Genomic DNA, 24123 nt, shown 5'->3' on the forward strand with positions numbered 1-24123 from the left:
TGGGAAGGGGGGGGGGGGGGGGAGGAGATGACCCGAATATAAGATGAGACATTTTTGGGCCCAGAAATCTTGACTTATATGTGATTATATATGGTATCTCAAATCTGGCCTTTTTACTGCAACTATTCTAATCTCCAGCCTCCACAACTGCCCTACCACTCCCAACTGCCTGCACTGCCTAAATCTACTCTCTTGCAAGTTCCTCATCCCCAAGCTGTCATTACAACTGCCTGGCCAGCCTCCAAATTGCCTCCCAAATATCCTTAAAATACCTCCATAACAGCCTTACTCTCTAAACCAAGTCAGTCTTGGAGGATATCCAAAGTGAATGTGCATGAGATTCATTTGCATTAACTGCTTCCATTGTATGGAAATCTTTCATGCACATTCATTGTGGATATCCTGAAAACTTGACAGGCAAGGGGGGTACTCTAGGACTGACTTGGTAAATATTACCTTAAACTATGCCTCCTCCCCACACACAACTGCCACACCAGCCTTAAACTGATCCAACTACCTCACATGCAGATGTACAAACACCTACATACATACACAGTGGATTTGGAAATAATTTCATGAGCCACTTTGATCTCTTGTTTCTTTTTTAAATCAAATAGGGTTCAAGTGTCATTTATTTTGTAATTTTTTTGTCCCATGTTAATTCCCTGTTCTGATCTGAGAATTGTTTAATAAAATGTTCCTGTGTTATGGTGGTGGCAGATTACACAGACACCAGAGTACAGAGCAATGTACTTCCATAGCATGGAGAAAGAATTATGAGGTGTTGATTCTTGTTACAAAGAATTGGTATAGGAATTTTGGAAACTAAAGAAAATCCCCTTTTATGGACATTCACTACATCTATTTATTGCTCCCCCTCCTTTATTTTTTTTGTATCTCCACCCTACTTATTTAGTTAAGCCACTGCAGTGCTGGTCTCAGCCAGGGGCCATGCCATATTGCCACAGGGCTCCTTATGAAATGCTGCAATAATAAGAACTAAATCTGGCCACTAGATGCCACTATCGAATAATAACTTTGGCTCATTCCTTCCAGCACTTTGAACTCTGCCTGTATAGTATCCTCAGCCCAGGTTAAGTTGGGGAGCAGAAGACCTGAGCTGGGAATCAAACTCAGCTCCCTAACAGAGTGATTTTGTAACGAAAAAGATATGGGGTTGTGTTGGGCTAGGCTTCTCTCCGCTATCCCTCACCCGGAACTTCTTACCAGACTTGCCAGAGGCTGTAGTCTTCTTTGGTGGCTGACAGGATGAGATCTACCAGATTTCCTAAACCCACATCTTGAGCATTTTCAGACTCAAGGATCATGATCAGCGGCTAGGAAATGCTGGCTCATAGAAACATAGAAAGATGACGGCAGAAAAGGGCTGTAGCCCATCAAGTCTGCCCACCCTACTGACCCTTCCTCTTAAGTCTATACCTAGTGACCGATGTTTCTCGTCATGCCTTAAGTGTGTGTAGAAGGATGGGGCAGAGGAAGACTAACAACAAATCCCCACGAGGATACAAATGACATATAGAAACAGTGGGAGAAGATGAGATGCTTCCATGCTTTTACTGTGAAACAGTGGGGAACGACTCAACGCTATCAGCATTTTGGTACTCGGAAAAGTACCTTCTTCAGGAGTCTTAAATGCATTAGTAGGATAAAATCAATCTAATTTAATCATGTATTTTTAATGGATATTACTAATGGCCTGTTTATGCGTATTAAAATTCTGGAAGAAGGTACTTTTTTTGAGTACCAAAATGCTGATAGCATTGAGTCATTCGCCAGTTTCACAATAAAAGATCCCATATGGAAGCATCTCATCTTCTCCCACAGTTTCTGTATGCAAAAGTGAGTGTTGCATGCGACTTGGGACAGGGATGGAGGGCAGGACAAAGGATGTGCATGGGTGGAGCAAGGGATGGGCATGGAGCAGCGCAGGGGCCAGGATTTCTCTGTAAAAACAGAGGCATACCCAGCCCTCCAAATTTGGGGGCGCCTAGGGATGGATTGGGGGGGGTCAACACATTCCTTCCTCTTCTTCCTCTCTTTCCTCCTCCCCTGCGCACTAAATATACCTTGCTGGCGGAGATATACCGGCTATGGCTGGAGGCACACTGCCAACTTCTACATTAAAGCAGCAGCGCAAGGAAGAGGGGAGCAGTTTGAGAACTGGCTGGTGGGCCTTCAGCATCCCCACCAGCCTTTTAAAGGGGTATGCCTTTTACACGGATAGCGTAGCTGGTTTTAAGAAAGGTTTGGACAAGTTCCTGGAGGAAAAGTCCATAGTCTGTTATTGAGAAAGACATGGGGGAAGCCACTGCTTGTCTTGTATTGGTAGCATAGAATATTGCTACTCTTTGGGTTTTGGCCAGGTACCAGGGACCTGGATTGGCCACTGTGAGAATGGGCTTCTGGGCTTGATGGACCATTGGTCTGACCCAGTAAGGCTATTCTTATGCTCTTAGATATGCTGTGTAACTGAACCAAAAGTTGTATCTATTATATATATATTTATATATAACAAATGGTTTACCTCAGTCAGGCTATCAGTAACTGACTCACCTGGTTTCTTTCTTGCGGTGTCCCTCAGGGATCACCCCTATCCCCTATTCTCTTTAACATCTATATGTCCTCACTGAAGCTCCTCCAACTTTCCCCCCTTGAAACAATCTACACATACGCTGATGATATCCTTGTCCTTCTTGTAACAGACCAGAACCTCACCAACCTCTATGAAAACATTACATCTTGCATAATGAGACTCCACTCCTGGTCCCTCTCAGTACAGATGAAACTAAATGAATCAAAAACAAAATTACTCTGGCTCGGCCCAAAGTTAGAACACCTGCCTACACTCTTCGCACTACCCACAGGCGTTGCTTTACACCTTGAGTTCTCAAGCAAGGTCCTTGGCATCATTATTGATTCTTCTCTCTCCCTCAACGACCACCTCAACTCCTTGGCAAAATCATGCTTTTTCAGCTTCCACATGCTAAGGAAAGTAAGATCCTGCTTTCGCCAAAAACATTTTGCCGTCCTCGTTCAATACATCATCCTCTCCAAACTTGACTACTGCAATGCCATTTACTTATGCCTAACAAAAAAAAGCCTTCAAAGACTTATCCAGAATACCGCAGCCAAGCTGATCTTTGCAAAACGCAAATCTGACCATGTCTCCCCACTCCTGGCCAATCTTCACTGGCTCCCAGTGATTTCCAGAATCCAATTCAAATGCTCCTGCCTGGCTTTTAAGATCATTCATGGCATCCTTCCTTCCCTAATCCCACTATCCTTTAACTCCTCATGCTCCGACTCCACCAGACTCGCCCAAAGATATAAACTATCCTTCCCCTCCCTACACGGTATTCTCTATGCAGGTAAACTAGGAAAATCACTTCTCTTCAAAATCACAGGTTTTTGGAACGACCTTACTATCCCGCTGCGGAACCTGAGCTCCCTCCATTTATTCCGCAAGCAACTGAAAACTTGGCTCTTCTCTAACATGTAATTCTATTTTCCCCTTTACTCTTCCACTCTATTTATAAGCTCATGTAAACCTTTTCCTGTCCCTTCTTATATTTTAAGTTCTTGTAAACCGTGCCGAGCTCTACTTCTGTGGAGAGGATGCAGTATATAAACTTAAGGTTTAGTTTAGTTTAGAACAGTCAGATTCCCCAGGGCTTCTGCCTCAGCCCACATCTAGGAAAAACTCTTCTAGGGACCTCTCCCTTGGGACCTCCCCCTGGGCAGAAGTACTCTTTCTGTAGAGATTTTTATTTCCTGAATCTGTATTCAAGTGTTTGATTATGCTTGTTTGTTATTGAAAAAAACATATAAAAAACTATAAAATTGGAAAACCAACAAAAAATTAAATTGAGAGTTATTTATTTAAAGTTCTGTAAGCTATGTATGGGTAATTGTAACAATGGTGAAACTAAAGTAGATAAAATATAATTGCTAATCATTGTGATGGATGTGCTTGTTTTTGAGTGCAAATTAACTCAAAATGCAGCTTGACAGTCGACAAGCAAACACGCATCTACCATCTGCAGCTGTTCTCTTTTTTCGATTTCATTTTTGTCAGAGCTGAAAATCCAAGTTCGCAAAGATAAAAAGATGCAAAAAGTAGCAGAGCCTTGATTGCTTTGTTGCTCAAGTTAGGATAACTACTCCTTAAAAAATAAAATTACTTGCCATTAGTTTTCAAGAACCAATCACATCACAGAATGATGCTTGTCTAGGTTGTTCTATCCTTACACACACAGACGTTCATAACATTGACAGACTCTTGCGTACGGGACGTGCATGCAATCTATTCTAGTGTACACTTATGAAGGGAATTTTTAAAATTAAAGTAAAATTCTGGAATCTCTCGTGGTTCACTCGGAAGCTCTTCAGGGCACACCACTGTGCCTTGGCACACAGTTTGAGAGACACTGGGTTAGAGCAATGGGTTGAGAACCAGGGCAGCCTGGTTCAAATCCCAATGCAGGTCCTTGCAGTCTTAGGGGAAGTCACTTAAACCTCCATTGCCCTCAGGTACAAGTATGAACCATGGGCCCTCTGAGAACATAAAAATACCTAGTGTACACCATTTTGAGCTTGCAGATAGTACATAAGAAAATAAACAGAATGCTGCTTCCACCTCTTTACTCTAACTTGGCGTGGTCCTCTTGAATGCAGAAGTACAATGGACTAGTGAAAGTCCTGAAAGGATCCTTACATACACAAATGGGAACACTTGGAGAAAAAGACACAAAACAAGGACAAGCAGAAGTTCTATATACTATACGAGTGCCCCGCCCTGAATTAGCAAAGCGCTCCCACTCCCAGCGAGCCATCTGCAACATAAGGCGCTCAGAAGCACCAGGGTAGGGGGTGGGGTTGGTTGGGTTTTGTGTATAATGTTTGAGTTGAAAAAATGGAAAATTGTGGGTGCACAGGTGCTTCTTTCCAGCCCTACTGTTTCATGGGTTGCCTTCCACATTATTGCATGCTTTACTGGCCGCCCTCTTGTTTTGTATTCTACCTTTGTATATGGCTCTTTCAGATTTGGCAGCCAGTTCTTTCTTTTTGCTGCTTTGTATGGCTACCTGTTAAGTTACTTGCATCTTGTTTGCCAATAAAAAATGATGTAAAAAAAAAAAAAAAGAAGTTCTATAAAAAATGGAAACAGAAAAGAAAGGGCTAATATTGCAGAAGAGACTGACTAATAACGCAGAAAAGATGAAAACAATCAAAGGATGGTACAAGACAACAAAGGTTAAACAAAATACTTTATTTTGGTCTGTAACATATTAACACAATGATAGCAAAATTATCTTCAAGCTAACTGTGGAAAAATTTGTCTATTGTTTGATTGCTAATAAATATATTTGTTACAGAGATGGACCTGCCAATCTGACACAACATCCTGAAATTATGCTTCAATTGCTTCTCAGAGCATGTAAGTCTTTAGACATCCTGGGGCCTAGGCTCTCCCTGACACTCAGCCTTCTGCTTGATTTCCCCTTTTGTATCTCTGGCCAGAAGAACTGGCAAGGAACAAGACCGGCCCTAGGCATAATGGAACTCTTGTGGTGGTGGTGTGGGCCTCCTCTGAAGATTTTGGTGGGAGCATCATCCAAAAATATGGATCCTCCATCCTCTTTCCTCATACCCTCCATCCCCATGGCCCTCCTGTTGAAAAACTTGGTGATTTTCAGGCCTTAGCAGGGGCAGTAGCGTACCTCACAAGGAATAATCAATGGTGGCCTTGTAAGCCAGCAGTGCTCAGAGCTCCTGAAGCAGTCCCTCCTACCCAGGCTTCGCGTTAGCAAGGAAATCCTGTGATGGTTGGTGTCTACTCACTTAGTCCCTGGCTTACCAGAATGATGTTTTAGCCCACTACCACCACCTGAACCTACCCACTCATTATCCCTGATCCATTCATACTTAAAACCCATACGAATTCTGTACATTTTAATTTACAATACATCTCTATAGAGGTAGGACAACTCAGCAAAACAAAAATATTATAAATACAATGGAGGAAAGGAGGATTGAGATGTCTTCAACACTGTGGTTTCATCAGCAAACATAGCTCTGTGAGAAAAGAAAAAAAAATGTGTTTGTGGTAATCTAGAGACAGCCTTCTCTTTTTAGTTCATTTCTATTAACACTGATTGAATTTTCATATTGAGATAACTCATCAAGTTCAAAGAAAGATAGTTGGGTTACCCTAGTGCAGAGGTCAACAACCTTTTTAAAGCAAACAGTCATTTTATCCTAAATGTCTGACCCAAGATTTACAAAGAGCCGCAATGGGTAGAGAAAGGGGTTTGAGATACAATTTTTTAAGCGATATGGGTATTTATGCGTTTAATACCATCTCTCCCTCCCCTCCACCCCTAAATCTCCCTCTCCCCCCACGCACCTTCTCTCCTTCCCCTCCCCATGTCCATTTCTCCTTCCTGCAACATAATTCCCCCCCCCCCCAGCCTCAACCACACTCACAAATATTATGCTCTTTCTTGTTTCAACAGGTCAGTGGTGATTCCTACAGCTAGCCCAGAAGCCTTTCCTCTGTCACATTCTGCATGGGTAGAAACAGGAAGTTCTGACAGAGCATGGGCCAGGGCAGAGGAGAGGCTTCTGGGTTAGTGACAGGCAGCTGTAGGAATCGCTGCTTTAGCAGGTGCTGTATCTCCTGCAAGAGAAGTGCAGGAGATACAGCACCTGCTGGAACTCAAGGCAAGAGTTAAAATAATTGGCAGGAGCGACGGTGATGGCAGCTCCACCAATGCGTTGAATGCGTCTATTTTTCTGAGAAGAGCCACATTTGGCTTGCGAGCCGCGGGTTGTCGAGCTCTTCCCTCGAGCAATCCAACCTTAAATATGGATCATTCCTGTAATGTATTTAAAGATATGTTTTGAAGCTCAGGTTTTCCTTTCTGTTTTGTAATGGTAGCCTTTTCCCGCCTCAAGTTGGTCTAAGCAGATGTCCCCAGAACACAAAGAGGTAAATTCTATTTGGGTCACTAACCCCCTCTTCTATTAAACTGCGCTAGCAGTTTTTAGCGCAGAGAGCCCTGCTGAATGGCTTGCGCTGCTCCCGACGCTCATAGAGTTCCTATGAGCGTCGGGAGCAGCACAGCTCCCCACACTAGAAACTGCTAGCGCAGTTTCGTAAAAAGAGGCTTAACCTTTTCCTATCCTAATAAATTCTACGTTACGCTGGTTCCAATCGTAATTATTTTAGCAAAGTTTTGTATTATTCACCTTTATCATTTACGGCTATTGTAAACATAATGTAAAAGATCTGTGACTGGCCTTAAGGGTGATTGGAAAATTTAGCATAAACCGCATCTGCAAATGTACTGGGATTGACTCAGGCTTGTGCCACTGGAGCCCGGTACAGCGGAGGAAAGAGAAGGGTAGTACTTGAATTCTGCATGCTGAAACATGGAACTTGGAAGAGTCAATGTTCAGCCAGATGAGGTCAGGGTTTCTTTAAACATTAGCCAATGTCAGCTAATTTAGACCAAGATATTCAGTGCCAGCCCCCATCCAGGTACTAGAACTGAGGTGTCTGCCAGGAGTTACCCATGTGGCCTTGGTATTCAGTGGTGGTAGCCTGAGAGTTAACTTAGGGCAGTCTTTTTTCTGTCATAAGATAACCAGAGAGTAGCAGAAAGTACTGCCACTGACTATCAGCAGTGCCTGGCTGGCTCCACCCTGACTCCGACCCCAGATAAAGTTTCAAGTTTATTTTTAAAAAGTTTATACCACTTACAGTATACCCTAGAGGAAAGGAGAGACAGGGGAGATATGATTCAGACGTTCAAATACTTGAAGGGTATTAACGTAGAACAAAATCTTTTTCAGAGAAAGGAAAATGGTAAAACCAGAGGACATAATTTGAGGTTGAGGGGGTGGTAGATTCAAGAGCAATGTTAGGAAATTCTACTTTACGGAGAGGGTAGTGGATGCCTGGAATGCGCTCCTGAGAGAGGTGGTGGAGAGTAAAACTGTGACTGAGTTCAAAGAAGTGTTGGATGAACACAGAGGATCTAGAATCAGAAAATAATATTAAATATTGAACTAAGGCCAGTACTGGGCAGACTTGCACGGTCTGTGTCTGTGTATGGCCGTTTGGTGGAGGATGGGCTGGGGAGGGCTTCAATGGCTGGGAGGGTGTAGATGGGCTGGAGTAAGTCTTAACAGAGATTTCGGCAGTTGGAACCCAAGAAATAGCTAAGAAGAAAAAATTAAAAAATTTAAATTGAATCAGGTTGGGCAGACTGGATGGACCATTCGGGTCTTTATCTGCCGTCATCTACTATGTTACTATGTTACTATGCTTAATCAGGCAGTGTACATCAATAAAAAGGATTATACAAAATACTTGGATAGTGTCATGACAATCACAGCTGCTATTCAATGGCACTACCCAGTTGAGTACCACTGAGTATCAGCTTCTGGTCCAGTCAGCGTTAGTCAGCTGGGTGGGTGAGGCTCCTGCCCGGTTAACTAGAGCTGAATAATGACACCAGAGTAATTAGATACTGCATTGTCACATAAAGTATAGAGTAGCATAAATTAATGTTCATGGATGGTCAGCAATAGGTATTAAGCTCAAAACACTCCTGAGATGTCAGTTTACTGGATTTTGGAGCAGGCCTGGATTTAGCTATAAGCAACATCGGCAAATTCTTATGGCACCGCATTTTGGGAGGTGACAAATACCTGGTTGTTTTAGGTTTTCTTATGCGAGAGGCATTCATCGATTTAAACTTTTCTCTTCCTTCCAGGAAAGGAGTTCAAGGAGTTAAGAATTTTAGCAGCTCTCTGGCGTTTAAATTTCCCCAACTATGGAATGAACTTCCCCTAATTTTGAGGTGTCCCAGTTCCTTCCAACTCTTCCACAAACTTCTAAAAACTTTTTCATGCTAAACATTTTTGAAAATTAACTCTTATATTTCAGTTTACTTTATTTTTTAAAAAAAATTATTGTTTACCACGTCAAGCTTCCTTTGGTTGAAGACCCGGTATATAAGTTTTAGTTTAGTTTAGTGACAGCATTAACTCCCAACTAGGAAATATCCTGGGGTTGTGGTTTACGAGCTGATGATTTCCTGGTGCTCTGTGTCTTACGGAGATTCTTACCTGTTGTGAAGAGGAACAGCAGTAACCACATATTCCTCCAATTAAGCCGTTTATTATTTGGACGAGACACAAAATGAACTGGATTCCAGCCAGGCCCAAAAGAATGGCAAACAAGGCGACATTCCATTCTACAATGTGCTTTGGTTCTGTGCACTGAGACCAGGAGTCATACTGTGTCAGGTATCTGTTAACAAAGAAAGGCATGGGATGAGAAACCTAAAGCTTAGAACTTAAGAATAACCATACTGGGACAGACCCATCTTGCCCAGTATCCTACTTTCAACAGTGGCTAATCCAGGTCATACGTTCCTGGCAGAATTCCAAATGGTAGCAAGATTCCATGTTACCAATGCCAGGGACAGCAGAGGCTTTCCCCATTTCTATCTTATGGATTTAGGTCTGCATATTTTATTTAATGGAATGTGCAAAAATACACGGGTGGGCCTGGGCTGGCCTGGTGCTTTCACTTTTGTCTCAGGCCCACCCATTCAGCACCGGACACATCTTTCTGTAGCTAGCAGAGATCCTCAAGCCCCAACAAGCTCTAGAAACCTATAGCGACGCTATCTATTGGTGGCAAGAATCTTAGCGTTCTGTTTGAACACAAGCGCCATTTTAGTTGTAAGTTTAGTGTCGACAGAATTAACAACAAATTTATAAATGACAAGTAGTTGCCTTAGGTACATTTGTTTTTAATACATTTGCTAACAGTTTTTGAATGTGGCCATGTAAGAGAGATTTTTGATTCATCAAGAATTTGGGGTGAAGATGTCCGTTAGTATGGGTTCCTATATTGATGTTATTTTAGCCTCGATATAAATGGGTTCAACGAGCAATACTATTGATAACATGTAGGTCATACAGCTTATTCTAAAATTTGTTTTAGAATTATGTAACACTTCTAGGTGCTTTTTGTAGTCACTCTTTGAATATTTAATATTGTTTTAAAAAATTTAAATCCAATGATTTGTCTAATATAATATCAATATAATGTGTTCTTTCTTTCTTTTCTTCTTTTGTTTAAGAGTCTTGAGCAATATTGAATATTATACTGGCACAATCTTAAGCATTATCGTTACCCTTGAAGAAGCCCATCGGTGCGAAACGGGCTGGGCCTCCGTCGGGTTATTGAGATAAGTTCTTTATCAGTATTTCACATTTGAACAAGATAAATATCATGTGAATACTTGAAATACAAGATGCTAGTTTCATATATGCTCATTCATAAGAAGAAAATTGTTATATAGTCACTATTTGACTCAAAGAAAAAGCAAATCACAAAAGCATACACAAAAAATTGGGTGTCAGGTCAAAAGCGCGCCGGGACAAAGGCGCGCCCAGACAATTGAGCACAGCGTGCGCCGCTGCACCGCTCTAAATTACTGTTTTTAGTGCTCGATAGAAGGGCTGGAGTGGCAGCCCCCTCATAGGGAAATTAGTATTGTAGCTAATACGACAACAACATGCAAGACCCACAACGTTGTTTATGTAATATTATGCCCCTGTGATTTAATATATGTGGGCAGAACAAGTCGCCAGATGAACATCAGATTAAACGAACATAAATCTAGGATAGTTAATAAAATAATGGAGGCTCCCTTAGTTGAGCATTGGGAATCCCTTGGGCATGCTAGCACGGATATAAGATGGCGCATTATATCACATATAAATGAAGGGTGGGAGGGTGGAAATTACAAACGCAGATTAAACTGGTTGGAACAGAAATGGATCTTCAGGTTAAATACAGTGGCGCCAGGGGGTTTAAACCAGGAAGTGGAATGGAACACTTTACTATAATGTGTCTTCCTTGATTCGCTAGTTGAGTAGTGATGTCACGAAGTGGGGGTGGTACTTATATTGAGAAAAAAGACGCCGCGGCCATCTTTGATAGATCAGAAAGTTTGGATATCGGGATGGTCGTTTTGAACTGAAAAAAAGGGTGAGCATATGGTTGCGGAGTTATCTACTGTATGGTCCCCTTATAAGATACTAATTTTGTTATAGAATGCACGGGGATGGGAATTATAACGTCTTCTTTCATTCCTATAGGGGACTGTATCTTGAAAAAGCCTCACGGCGAAACATGTCGATGTGACAAGCCCCGACCCGATCCTATTAAGGAAATGACAATTTGATAAGATAAGTTAACTTTTTTACAACTATTTATGGGAAGCACTTTATATATAAAATAAGAAAAACTGCAAAAAATAAATATATATATATATATATAAAAAATTTAGAGAGAATGGGCAAATGAAGAAGCCACAGCCATAGCCACACAAAAACACTTTTTGTATCGCCAAAAATATCGGCGAACAAATAATGGCATGTCTGAAGCCCTAAAGAAATTGTAAAGTTGATGAATTAGTTTACATTGGTCTTTTGGTATATGATGTTAAATATGGACTAATGTTAAAGAAGCGACTTGATATTTACTTATATAGTGTGTATAGAACATGCATACAATGGCTGATCCATCATTGTTTTTTCATTGTATGAGTGAAAAAAGGGACCGTAACTCAGCTGAGCAACTTCCCTCTCCAACAACTATTTTCATTTCTGTTGATAGGCAACATCCTGCCCTACCCACTTCTTTAATTATTGCAAAAGAATATGTGTACATAGCAATTATCTGCCTGGACAGCTGGTAATATTCATTGTTTGTACAGTGTGTTTGTATATACAGTTCTGTACTTAATAATTACAGCATGAAATATTATGTATTATAGTAAAATAAGGAAACAGGTCATCTGATTTAAGAAACATTCCAAGGAGTTGACCGACAGTTACATATGGATGAACCTCTTTAAAAAGGCGGTTAATTAATTCCAATGAATAAAACAAATCTGTAGAAACTCTCCCTCTTAGGCTATAACCAGTGTGCATTTGCACACCTGGGAACTCTCCAGGCTTTATCCTGAAAGTGGGATTTTACTGAACTTGCCATGCCTCTAGAAACATGCTGGAAAGATCTGTCTGTGTGTTGCCCTTGTCATGCTGGAGACAGGCAAAATACAGGGGGGAGGGTGCAAGAAGTGGACATTTCAATCACATGGAGCCTACGAAGAGGAGGTGGCTGTAGACATCAGTTCACAGGAGCCACAGCAGTTGTAGCTTCAGAGGAGGAGTAAGTAAGAGTCTGGTGGGACTGGATTTGAGAACAGGAAGAGGACATGTGCTTGGGTCCATCCTGGGTACAAAGGAAAGAGGAGAATGAGTGTATGCATGTGCGTGTTAGAGAGAGGTGCCTTCAGAGGCTTGTTAAAAATATATTGTTAGTCCAATTGAAAAGGTATCACCGTATTTTCCTTTGCTTTATTTCTATTTATTTCCCTAGTGACAGAGAGTCTCTGAAGAGGATGGAAGAGAGCAATAGAGAGCATCCATGTTGACATCTACCTCCCGCTAATCTACATCAACTGTAGGGTCTCAGGGTCACCGGAACTCAGCAGAGGCAGACTGAGAGTGATTTGGACCCCTGGGCAATAGGGGTTATGAGCCCCTAACTACCCATTTGACATAAAAATAAAAGAACAAGAGGGCATTCAGAAAAGTTGACAGGGGACGGATTCAAAACGAATGCTAGGAAATTCTTCTTTACCCAACGTGTGGTGGACACCTGGAATGCGCTTCCAGAGGGCGTAATAGGACAGAGTACGGTACTGGGGTTCAAGAAAGGATTGGAAAAGGGGATAGAGGGGTTTAGATAGCGGATTACTGCACAGGTCCTGGACCTGTTGGGCCGCCACGTGAGCGAACTGCTGGGCACAATGGACTTCAGGTCCGACCCAGCGGAGGCATTGCTTATGTTCTTATGTTCATATAAGTATTACAGGCTATTACTGATAAGGGAAGAGTGCCTATTGACTTGTAGTCAATCTGCCCCTGAATCAAAGGTTCCCAACTGTGGGCGTTATTGGAATAATGAACAGCCACATTATCATATTTCTTACCCGCCACTTGTATTAGCGAATTGATATGTCCAAATGGAGCCGGTATTGCAATATGGTCCCTTCACTAAAGCCAATGCAGAAATGATCACGCAATAGCCAGAACCAACTAGTCCAATCAGAGCTGCTATAATCGATGACAGCATCTGTAACAGTAAAGCGAAACATGGTCAACACTATTCTCAGCTTTAACTTTAAAAACCTAGGGCTCCTTTTACTAAGCTGCGCTAGCGGTTTTAGGCGCGCTAGACGTTAACGCCACCATTGAGCTGGCATTAGTTTTTGGCACGTAGCGTGGGGTTAACGCATACGGCAATGCAGCGCGCGCTAAAAACGCTAGCACACTTTAGTAAAAAGAGCCCTAGTACTAATGGAATGAAGAAAGTAACTCACCGCACAGCGTTTCCCACAGGTAGCATGGCCACAACAGCCGCAACAATCTTCATGCTCCAGTCCAATAAACACACTAGCTGGCAAGAACATCTAGAAAAAGAGCAGTGATATTAGGCTCTGGGTTCTTATATCTATTGAGGACATCATTGTTGGTCAGTCCACAATGAATTTCTCAGGTTGTAGTGGTATCATTTTGCCGTGAGTGTTCCCTTCCATTCTGATGTATCTGTATAGCCTTTCTAGAGCACTGTTTCTCAACTTCTTCAAGTCAAGTACACCTTAAGACAAACAAATTTCAATCGAGCACCCTTGAGCTGTGATCAGCAGAGATTTTGAAATGGGCATTCTAAAATCTGACATACGGTATTCTAATCATAAAATAAAATTACTTTATCTACCTTTGTTGTCTGGTCATTTTATTTTTCTAATTGTGCTGGTCCAAGCTCTGGTTTCTGCTTTCCTCCATCTTCTCCTAATTCTTGTCATTTTTCTCTCTCCACCTTTTTGTTTCAGCTTTCTTCAATTTATTTTTCTGCTACTGTGTCCTGATTTCATTCATTCTCACTAACCAGACTTCGATTGTCCTGTTTTTACTGCATCTACCTACAGCTTTCCATCCCGTTTCCTCACCCTAGTTCTCTTGTTCCCATTCCACTTATTCCCCAGTCTCACTAACTCTATCTTCTTCCCCTCTTCATCTTCCCTCTTTCCTTCCCCTTCCATCCAGTCTCCCCTCTTTCTCTCCATCTCTCTCTTCCTACGTCTATCCTCACATCTTTCCTTCCCCCCCCCTCCAGTCATTTCTACTGCTGCTACACCAGACCAACAGCAATACAATCTGAAGAAGTCTAAGGCCTCAGTCTCCATAAGTATACTGTTGGCTCTGCTTGTCCTCTGACCCGGAACAGGCAGTTGACATCAGAGTGGATAAGGGGCTGGTAGAAATGACATCACATGCATGAAGACTTCAGCCCTGAGACTGCTTCATGTGGTTTTGCCGCTACTGCTTCTGGACTGGAGAAGGAGAAGCAGCAGCAGAAGTGGAAGTGTCAGCACGAGGGAGGTGAGGAAGGTCTTTTACCGAGCACTGCATACCTCCTGCTGAGGTCTCACATACCCCTTGGAGTAAGCATACAATGTGTTGAGAACCATTATTCAAAGCCAACAAGAAGATCCAAAAAAGGTCCCATAAAAAACACTCAAAGCAAGCAGAAAACAGTGGTAATAAATCAGGCATGTGAATGGGAAAACCAGCTCTTTATTGTGGACCGGACTCAACACAGGCCATGTTTCGGCAAAAAGCCTTCATCAGGAGTCCAATCAAGATTGATATATCCTCAAAATATGCAAAGTACAGAAAAGGAGCTGTAAACCAGAATTAAGCTTTGTATGTCAGAATTACACATTTATGCAGTCACTTCAAGAAACTGGGATAACTGGACTGCAAAAAGTCATGATTCTGACATACTCATCCCATTCACATGCCTGCTTTGTTCCCACTGTTTCCTGCTTGATTTGAGAACCTCTACGATGGGGTGCTGTAAAGTTCTCATCCCAACCAAGAAGAGAATGATATGGATATGGTGCAATCAATGGTCTGAAACAATGTCAAAACATATCATTTCATTTCTGCAAATTGGCACTTATCAAAAAAAAGGTAACAATTTTCAGCTATAGTGGCAAAATAACGCTCAGAATTTAGGAAGTTGGTTGGTTGGGCTGAGAACTTTTCAGCACTCCCTCGTATGTAATGAAAGTGAGCCAAGTACAGGACAATCAAGCCATTGTGATATCACTGATAAAGTTGGCTCTTATTGGTGGAATGAAGCATTATGACATCACAAATCTCAGCTCTGGTTACCAGACACTGAAAGTCTTCACACTACAAGGAGGTGCTGAAAAGTTCTCAGCTCAACCAAGAGAATGAGGTGGATATGGTTCAATCAATGATCTGAACCAATGCCAAAACATAGAATTTAATTTCTGCAAATTGGCACTTATTAAAAAAAAGGTAACAATTTTCAGCTACAGTGGCAAAATAACACTCAGAGTTTAGGAAGTCGGTTGAACTTTTCAGCACCTCCTCGTAATCTACAGAAACCTTTTAAAATGAGATTGCTTTGAGAACCTCTACGATGGGATGCTGAAAAGTTTTCATCCCAACCAAGAAGAGAATGATACGGATATGGTGCAATCAATGGTCTGAAACAATGTCAAAACATTGCCTTCCTTTTCTAATGGATATTCAACTGAATCTCAGTTTTACAACAATTCCTGAGCTGTATAAATGACAAATATCTATCAATATTTAGCTGATGCATTTGTTATTTATGCTCTCAAAGAGATATTCAGTCTAGATAAGGGGTCTCAATGTCCCTCCTTGAGGGCCGCAATCCAGTCGGGTTTTCAGGATTTCCCCAATGAATATGCATGAGATCTATGTGCATGCACTGCTTTCAATGCATATTCATTGTGGAAATCCTGAAAACCCAACTGGATTGCGGCCCTCAAGGAGGGACTTTGAAATCCCTGGTCTAGATCAAGGGAAATGTGATTCCACCTAGTAAAGATCTGTTTGTGTTCTTAATTGCCCAATATAATACAACTGGGTAATTGAATAAATTGAATATTGTTCCAAAGGAAATTTAGCACAAACAGCAAAAAAGGAACAATAATAGTTATTAATACAGTTTCAAAAATGGCGTTTAGAATCCAAAAGTAGAGTAAAATAACTCAGCATAGGGAAAAACCCTTTTATAAATTTTCATAGAATCAATCATTGCACCATCTTGTTAGAATAAATGATTTTTAAATAACTTCATAGATTCATAAGTAATTCTTAAATCTCCATAATGTGAAAATAAAGTCCAAAGTCCAAAGTTTTGTGAAAAGCTAATATAAGTAAACAGACTTAGTTTCAATGTCTCTGCAGCGGTGACCCAGCGGGGTTCTGACGCGTTTCGCCGTCCTGGCTTCCTCAGAGAACCCGCTAATGCTGTGTGTGACCTTAAAAAATAAATCCTCCTTTAATAAGAAACAACAAGAAAGATACATAGTAACATTTTACAAAGAGAACTTTTAACAAAGAAAACTTTTAACCAAACACTCACAGACTTGTCAGTTGGGTACCTAATTCAAAAGGGAAAAGAAACTTCCTCGTGTTCTATGACATGAATGCTCTGCTGAACACCCTGTACTTATGAAGTGTGAGGCTATCATCTGTGAAGAATCTAAATGGTGGGCGTTTCTTCACAGATGATAGCCTCACACTTCATAAGTACAGGGTGTTCAGCAGAGCATTCATGTCATAGAACACGAGGAAGTTTCTTTTCCCTTTTGAATTAGGTACCCAACTGACAAGTCTGTGAGTGTTTGGTTAAAAGTTTTCTTTGTTAAAAGTTCTCTTTGTAAAATGTTACTATGTATCTTTCTTGTTGTTTCTTATTAAAGGAGGATTTATTTTTTAAGGTCACACACAGCATTAGCGGGTTCTCTGAGGAAGCCAGGACGGCGAAACGCGTCAGAACCCCGCTGGGTCACCGCTGCAGAGACATTGAAACTAAGTCTGTTTACTTATATTAGCTTTTCACAAAACTTTGGACTTTGGACTTTATTTTCACATTATGGAGATTTAAGAATTACTTATGAATCTATGAAGTTATTTAAAAATCATTTATTCTAACAAGATGGTGCAATGATTGATTCTATGAAAGTTTATAAAAGGGTTTTTCCCTATGCTGAGTTATTTTACTCTACTTTTGGATTCTAAACGCCATTTTTGAAACTGTATTAATAACTATTATTGTTCCTTTTTTGCTGTTTATGTGTTCTTAATTGCCCATCTCTGAATGTTGTCATATAACAGCCCATTCAAGGTTATAGGAAATATTTTAGACAGGTTTGGGCAAGACACAGCAACAAGCCTATAACACACCCAAAAGCTCAAGACATTTTAAATTTATTTTGGCCACAAATCAATATCATTTAGGCTTTTAACAGGAGTCCTCTGCAAACTCCACCCTTCTTCTTCTGGGATACAATAATATTTGTAAGCTGCATCAAGGAAAATGAAACTTATCATTTTAGAAATTCATATCACAGTATTGAGACTGAGGGCCTGTTTTACAAAACCACACTAGAGGCTGCCGCGCGGCAACAGCACCGAAGCCCTTTAAATCTCTATGGGCTTCGGGGCCGAGACTACGGGAACTCAAGGCAGCCATTTCCTATGAGCGATCTGTACGGGGCAGGAGCGTCGGAAGATCACTCCTGCCCCGAAAACCCGCTAGACCTCCAAGTAAGGGGGGGCTTACAGGGCTTAAAATAGCCCGAAAAATTTAAATGTTTTTTTTTTGTTTTAAAATCACGAATAACCGAATCGGCGGATGCTGAAACTGCGGATTCGGAGGAGGAAGTGTACTACTATTTATTATTTCTTTAGCGCTGAAAGGCAGCTGTACATTTTAACACAGAATAGACAGTCCCTGCTTAGAAGAGCTTACAATCTAATTTAGACAGACAGGACATCTCAGGGTCGGGGAGATTATGGTAGAGGAAACGATACAATGGGTATAGGTATCTAACAGCAGTGAGCGGGAGTTAAGAGTTGAAAGCAGTTTCAAACAAGTTGGCTTTTAGCTTGGATTTGAATGCTGCCAGGGATGGAGCATGACGTACCGATTACAGGTCTGCACGGGAACGGGGATCAAGGGAATCCCGCGGGTCCCGCGGGAATCCCAACCCACAGGACTCCCACTGGGACCCCCCTCTGGTCCACGGGACTCCCACGGGGATGGAAGGCTTTGGAAGCAGGGTTCGTCCATATAATATAATAGACATGTCAGCCTTAGTAAAAGAGGGGGTTTATAAGTTAATTACACTTCCCCCTCCCCATTCGCAGTTTCGGCAATCGCAATTTCACATATTTGCAATTTTTTGGGGAAGGGGAAAAAAAGAAAAAAAACCCCACAGTTTAGCCTTCCCCCTGGCGTCCCGGCCTTACCTGGTGGTCTAGGGGGCTTTCGGGGCAGGAGCGATCTTCCGACACTACTGCCCTGTGTAGATCGCCAATAGGAAATGGCTGTGGGGAGTTCCCGTCACAATCTCGAGAGACTATGGGAACTCATGGCAACTATCTTTTGTTTTGGTATTATTCCTGATGGTAATGATGGATGGGGGAGGGAATTTTTATCTTTTGTATAGATACTGATTGATTATAAGAGCTTGGTTAATTATTATTATTTGTATATAAATTGTATTGCACTTTTTGTTGGCATTAAAAACTAAATAAAGTAAAAAAAAAAAAAAACCCCACAGGTAAACCTTTCAACTATCCTAACTTCTGTTCTGGTGTAGTTAAATAAGACTTCTTAACTCTCTCAAAGAAAAATACTAGAAGCGATTGGACGTTTGAAGTTGCTTTGAATGTTTTCATCTTATTACATTTTTTGTTCACATAGCAATATTCTCCAGCTGGAAAAAAATAAAAAAAGAATCCTAAAACGGTCTGGTTCTTAGAACATTCTGTTCTATATAGCCTTCCAATATACTATTCTTAGAATTCCAATATAACTTTAAAAATTCAGATGTATGCTTAAGAAATTTATTTATTTAAAAAATTTCTATTACACCTATCAATTAGGCAGATTACAAATGCGCGTACATAAAATACAAATTCAACTAAAAACATACTAAGGGCTGTTTTTATGAAGGCGCATTAGGGCCTTAATGCGCGGAATAGCGCGCGCTAAAATGCTGCGCGCGCTAGCTGCTACCGCCTCCTCTTGAGCAGGCGGTAGTTTTTCGGCTAGCGCCCGCTATAGCACACACTAATCCGGTGTGTGCGTTAAAAACACTAGCACACCTTCGTAAAAGGAGCCCTAAAATACAGACTCAGTTAAAAAAAAAAAAAAAAAATTCAGCAAATAAAAAGATCCTAGGAAAAGTACATCGAAGCAGGAATTCCTTATTCATAGAAGGCTTTTAGCACAAATTGTTCAGTTTTGGGCAAAGTAATTATTTTGATTAAATCAACTGTACGGACTACTAAAGTAGCTCTAGAAAAGATTCAGTTTCTAATACTCACCAACAATCCTGCCCCAACGATTCCGTGAAAGTACCACACGTAGTCTGTAAGTTCATTCTTTCTTGCATATATGGTCTCCCCGTTGGGAAAATAGAGCAAAATGTTTGCCACGATGCAGAACAGAGCAAGTGCCAGGAGGTTGTAGCCAATGCCCTTAGCACATTTTTCAAAACACATCTTTGCAGTTATAGAGCTGTCTCTTCCAAGCTTGTCCTGTCGGTAAAAAGGTCCTGGTAACAATGACTCCGAAAGTTCAGCTCCTTTTGCATCATCTTAAATACACAGTGTTTCTTAGTCACCTGGGTGAGGACCTTGTTTCGGTTAACATTAGCTCTGGCTTCTAAATACCAAGGCAGAGAGAAGCAAGGGTGACTGGCCACTAGGAGAGCTGGAAGCTGACAAGTGAAACATAGGGCGGGGAAAAATGAGAACAATTACTTATTAAAGAGTTTATTTTTGTATTTCTAAACAGCTCTACGTCATTAGGTTTCTGACACAGTGCATGGTATTCAAAAAGCAAAATAAGGAAACACAGTGGCCCTTTTATGATCTCATTTTAAAATTATACAGCTGTTTAAAAAACACAGTGGTGGCAGACAGAAACCATCCTGTTCTCAGACCCTGGAGTATAAGAACAGCCATATTGGGTCAGACCAGTTTCCTTTTTCCAACAGTGGCCGATCTAGGTCTCAGTACCTGGCAGAAACCCAAATGGTCACATTAAAAAATGGTCTTAATAAAGTCAATACCCACACATAAGAATCACAATAAGCAAAAAAGAGGGGTAAATCTACAGATCAATTCCTTTTTTTAAAAAATATATATATATCATTTGTAGGGAAGGCGATGGCTTCCGCAACCGAGGGCGTTATTTGGATTTTATAATATAGCCTCGCCCAAACCCAGGGGAATGTCAGCATTTAACTCCAGAGCCCTTTTGATGGGAAAAAAAGCCATCCTCACCAACTGGCTCTCCTGTGATCCCCCGTCATATGCACAATGGAGATCCCTAATGATAGTGCACGCAACACTGGAGAGACGCATGGTGGGAGACTTGACTCTTGGCCCGGGTCGCAAATTTTGTCAGGTGTGGGAGCACTTCTGGCAGGACCTCACACCGCGTGCTCGCAGTAGACTTTTGAATCTTTAAGATTTTATTCCCACTCTCAGCTGTTGGACTGGTCATGGATTCTTGGGGAGGGGGGGATGGGAGGGGAACTGATTATATTGTTGAAAATGTTATTTCCTGAATGGTACTACTGTTTGTATTTGCTTCTTACTGCTGGAATAATAAAAATCATTTAAACATAATATATATATTATTTGTCTATTACTTGGATCAATAGTACAATCATCAGTGCTGATGTGAACTGAAACCAAGCTAAAAAAGAGAATTAAAAGAGAAAAGGGCATCATAGAAATTCACGGATCAGATCATATTATCTCGTATAGCCCAATGCTTTTCCAGATCCTTGTCCTGTGTGACAAGTCCTGATCATTTGACCTTATCCTCCAACCACCTACAGATGCATGTAAAACTCAGTTGAATGTGCAAAAAAAAGGTGCAACCTCTTCAAATATAATAGTTCAAAAATTATTCAAAACTCAGATCAGATCCTCAATTTTAGGAGAGCAATAAAAGCATACCTCTTCACCTAACCCCTGCCCTTGACTGATGAACTACAAAGAAATGTACAATGGTTATGTGTCACCTATGGAACACTTATAAGATAAAATCTGGTATTATAACTATGGCAAATCCAACCTATAAACTGTCTGTCAATTAGGATAAAACTTGTACTGTAGAATAACCAGGATAAATTATAACCAGTAAACTGTATATTAGTATTAGACCCTAAATATTTGTCTAGTTAGAAAAAACTTGTATCGGAAATGGACTAAATTAGTTTAAATTGTAACCTGTTAACTATATACCATGTATGTTAAACCTGTAACCCGTTCTGGGCTATTTGGGGACAATGGGATAGAAATCGAAATAAATAAATATATTCATTACATTACATTACATTAGTGATTTTTATTCCGCTTGTACCTTGCGGTTCAAAGCGGATTACATAAGAAGAGAACTGGACATTTCCAGGAGGGTACATGACATTGGAGAATACAGATTGAGGGTAAAGACTTAATAACATTGGAAGATAAGTCAGGTTACATTACATTACATAGCAAGTAGTCTGTTTCCATACGTTGGTAGATAGTCGGTTTCGGTAGGATAATTTAGGTTTCAGGTAGCTTTCTTTGCCTTTCGTTTGTTTTTTTTTTCTTTGTTTTTTATTGGTCGATTGAGGGTATGGTGCCAGGGAGTGAGCAGAGCCTGGTCGGAGAAGTGGGGAAGAGGAGAGGGAGATTAGGTAGATTGTTTATACTTTTTGAACAGCAGTGTTTTGATTTCTTTACGGAATGCTTTGCGGTCAGATGTCGTGGTTAACCATCTGGTGATGGAGGGTTCGAATTTTGCTGCATGTGTTGCTAGGAGGTTATCATCAAGCTTTTTGCGATGAGTGCCTTTGAGTGGTGGGTATGAGAATGGTGTCAGTGTTCTTCTTGTTCTGGGTGGAAGGTTACGGTTTATTCCTCATTCAGTAAGAAGGACACTTATCTCAATAATCCCATAGGGATCCAGCACCGGTGCTGCTTATATAACTCCCAAATAGTAGCAATGTTCCATGCTACCAATCCAAGACAAACAGTGGCTTCCCCCACGTCTATCTCAATAGCACGCTATGGACTTTTCTTCCAGGAACTTATCCAAACCTTACTTAAATCCAGCTATGCTAACCACTTTAACCACATCCTCTGGCAACAAGTTCCAGAGCTTAATTATTTTTTTGAGTAAAAAAAAATATTTCCTCCTATTTATTTTAAAAGTATTTCCATGCAATTTCATTGACTGTCCCCTGGTTTTTGTACTTTATGAAAGGGTGAAAATTCAATTTACTTTTATCCATTCTATACCACTCAGGATTTTGTCGACCTCAGTCATAACAAGTTTCATGTTTCGAGTTTATTTATTAATTTGATGAATCGCCTATCCATAATTTACTAAGCGAATTACAATGAGTTATATAAACATATTAAAAAAGCATACAAATAATATTATGTAAAAAGAGGGTAAAGCACAGTTACTTACCGTAACAGGTGTTATCCAGGGACAGCAGGCAGATATTCTTAACACATGGGTGACGTCACCGACGGAGCCCTCGGTACGGACCTTTTAACTAGAAGTTTCTAGTTGGCCGCACCGCGCGTGCGCGAGTGCCTTCCCGCCCGACGGAGGAGTGCGTGGTCCCCAGTTAGGATAAGCCAGCTAAGAAGCCAACCCGGGGAGGTGGGTGGGACTTAAGAATATCTGCCTGCTGTCCCTGGATAACACCTGTTACGGTAAGTAACTGTGCTTTATCCCAGGACAAGCAGGCAGCATATTCTTAACACATGGGTGACCTCCAAGCTAACAAAGAGGGAGGAGGGATGGTTGGCCATTAGGAAAATAAATTTTGTAACACAGATTGGCCGAAGTGTCCATCCCGTCTGGAGAATGCATCCAGACAGTAGTGAGTAGTGAACGTGTGAACTGAGGACCAAGTGGCCGCCTTGCAGATTTCCTCGATGGGCGTGGAACGGAGGAAAGCCACAGAAGCAGCCATAGCTCGGACTCTGTGGGCCGTGACAGATCCTTCCAGTGAGAGACCGGCCCGAGCATAACAGAAGGCAATACAGGCAGCAAGCCAATTTGAAAGTGTCCGTTTGGAGACAGGACGGCCCAAACGGTTGGGATCGAAAGACAAAAAGAGCTGGGGGGATGTTCGGTGAGCTCTGGTACGATCAAGGTAGTAAGCAAGGGCACGCTTACAATCCAGCGTGTGCAACGCCTGTTCTCCAGGATGCGAGTGAGGCTTAGGAAAGAAGACGGGAAGCACAATGGACTGGTTGAGGTGAAAAGCTGAGACCACCTTGGGAAGGAATTTAGGGTGGGTACGCAGAACAACCTTGTCATGGTGAAAAACAGTGAACGGTGGGTCGGCAACCAGTGCATGCAGTTCGCTAACCCTCCTGGCAGAGGTGATGGCAATTAGGAAAAGCACCTTCCAGGTAAGAAGCCTGAATGAAGTTGTGGCAAGAGGCTCAAACGGAGGTTTCATAAGGGCAGAGAGAACCACATTCAGGTCCCAGACGACGGGAGGAGGCTTGAGAGGCGGTTTGATGTTGAAGAGCCCTCTCATAAATCTTGAAACCAGCGGATGAGCCGTGAGGGGTTTTCCGAGAATAGGCTCGTGAAACGCAGTGATGGCACTGAGGTGGACTCTGATGGAAGTGGTTTTGAGGCCAGCGTTGGACAGCGAGAGCAAATAGTCCAAGACAGTTTCCACCGCCAAAGAGGTGGGTTCTTGATGATGCCGGAGACACCACGAGGAGAATCTGGTCCACTTCTGATGGTAACATTGAAGAGTGGCCGGTTTCCTGGAGGCGTCCAAAATGAGGCGGACCGGTTGAGATAGATTCTCCGGAGAGGTCAGC

General features: G+C 41.6%; 1 protein-coding gene across 5 annotated transcripts in view; it reads right to left on the bottom strand.

The window, feature by feature from the left end:
* Positions 1–5270: 5270 nt before the first annotated feature.
* The window catches only part of LOC117366595 (glutathione hydrolase-like YwrD proenzyme), a 120314-nt gene continuing 101461 nt past the window's right edge, over positions 5271–24123 (bottom strand). For all 5 annotated transcript variants that reach the window (XM_033958132.1, XM_033958133.1, XM_033958134.1 and 2 more), the window contains 6 exons: positions 19887–19982; positions 19588–19800; positions 13503–13592; positions 13113–13255; positions 9160–9343; positions 5271–6096 (listed from right to left, as the gene is read on the bottom strand). In XM_033958132.1, coding sequence (XP_033814023.1) covers positions 6082–6096; positions 9160–9343; positions 13113–13255; positions 13503–13592; positions 19588–19800; positions 19887–19982 — 741 coding nt within the window. In that variant the 3' untranslated portion in view covers positions 5271–6081. The remainder of the gene's footprint in view (positions 6097–9159; positions 9344–13112; positions 13256–13502; positions 13593–19587; positions 19801–19886; positions 19983–24123) is intronic.

The sequence above is a fragment of the Geotrypetes seraphini genome, chromosome 9, assembly GCF_902459505.1.
Source record: "Geotrypetes seraphini chromosome 9, aGeoSer1.1, whole genome shotgun sequence".
Taxonomy (NCBI): domain Eukaryota; kingdom Metazoa; phylum Chordata; class Amphibia; order Gymnophiona; family Dermophiidae; genus Geotrypetes; species Geotrypetes seraphini.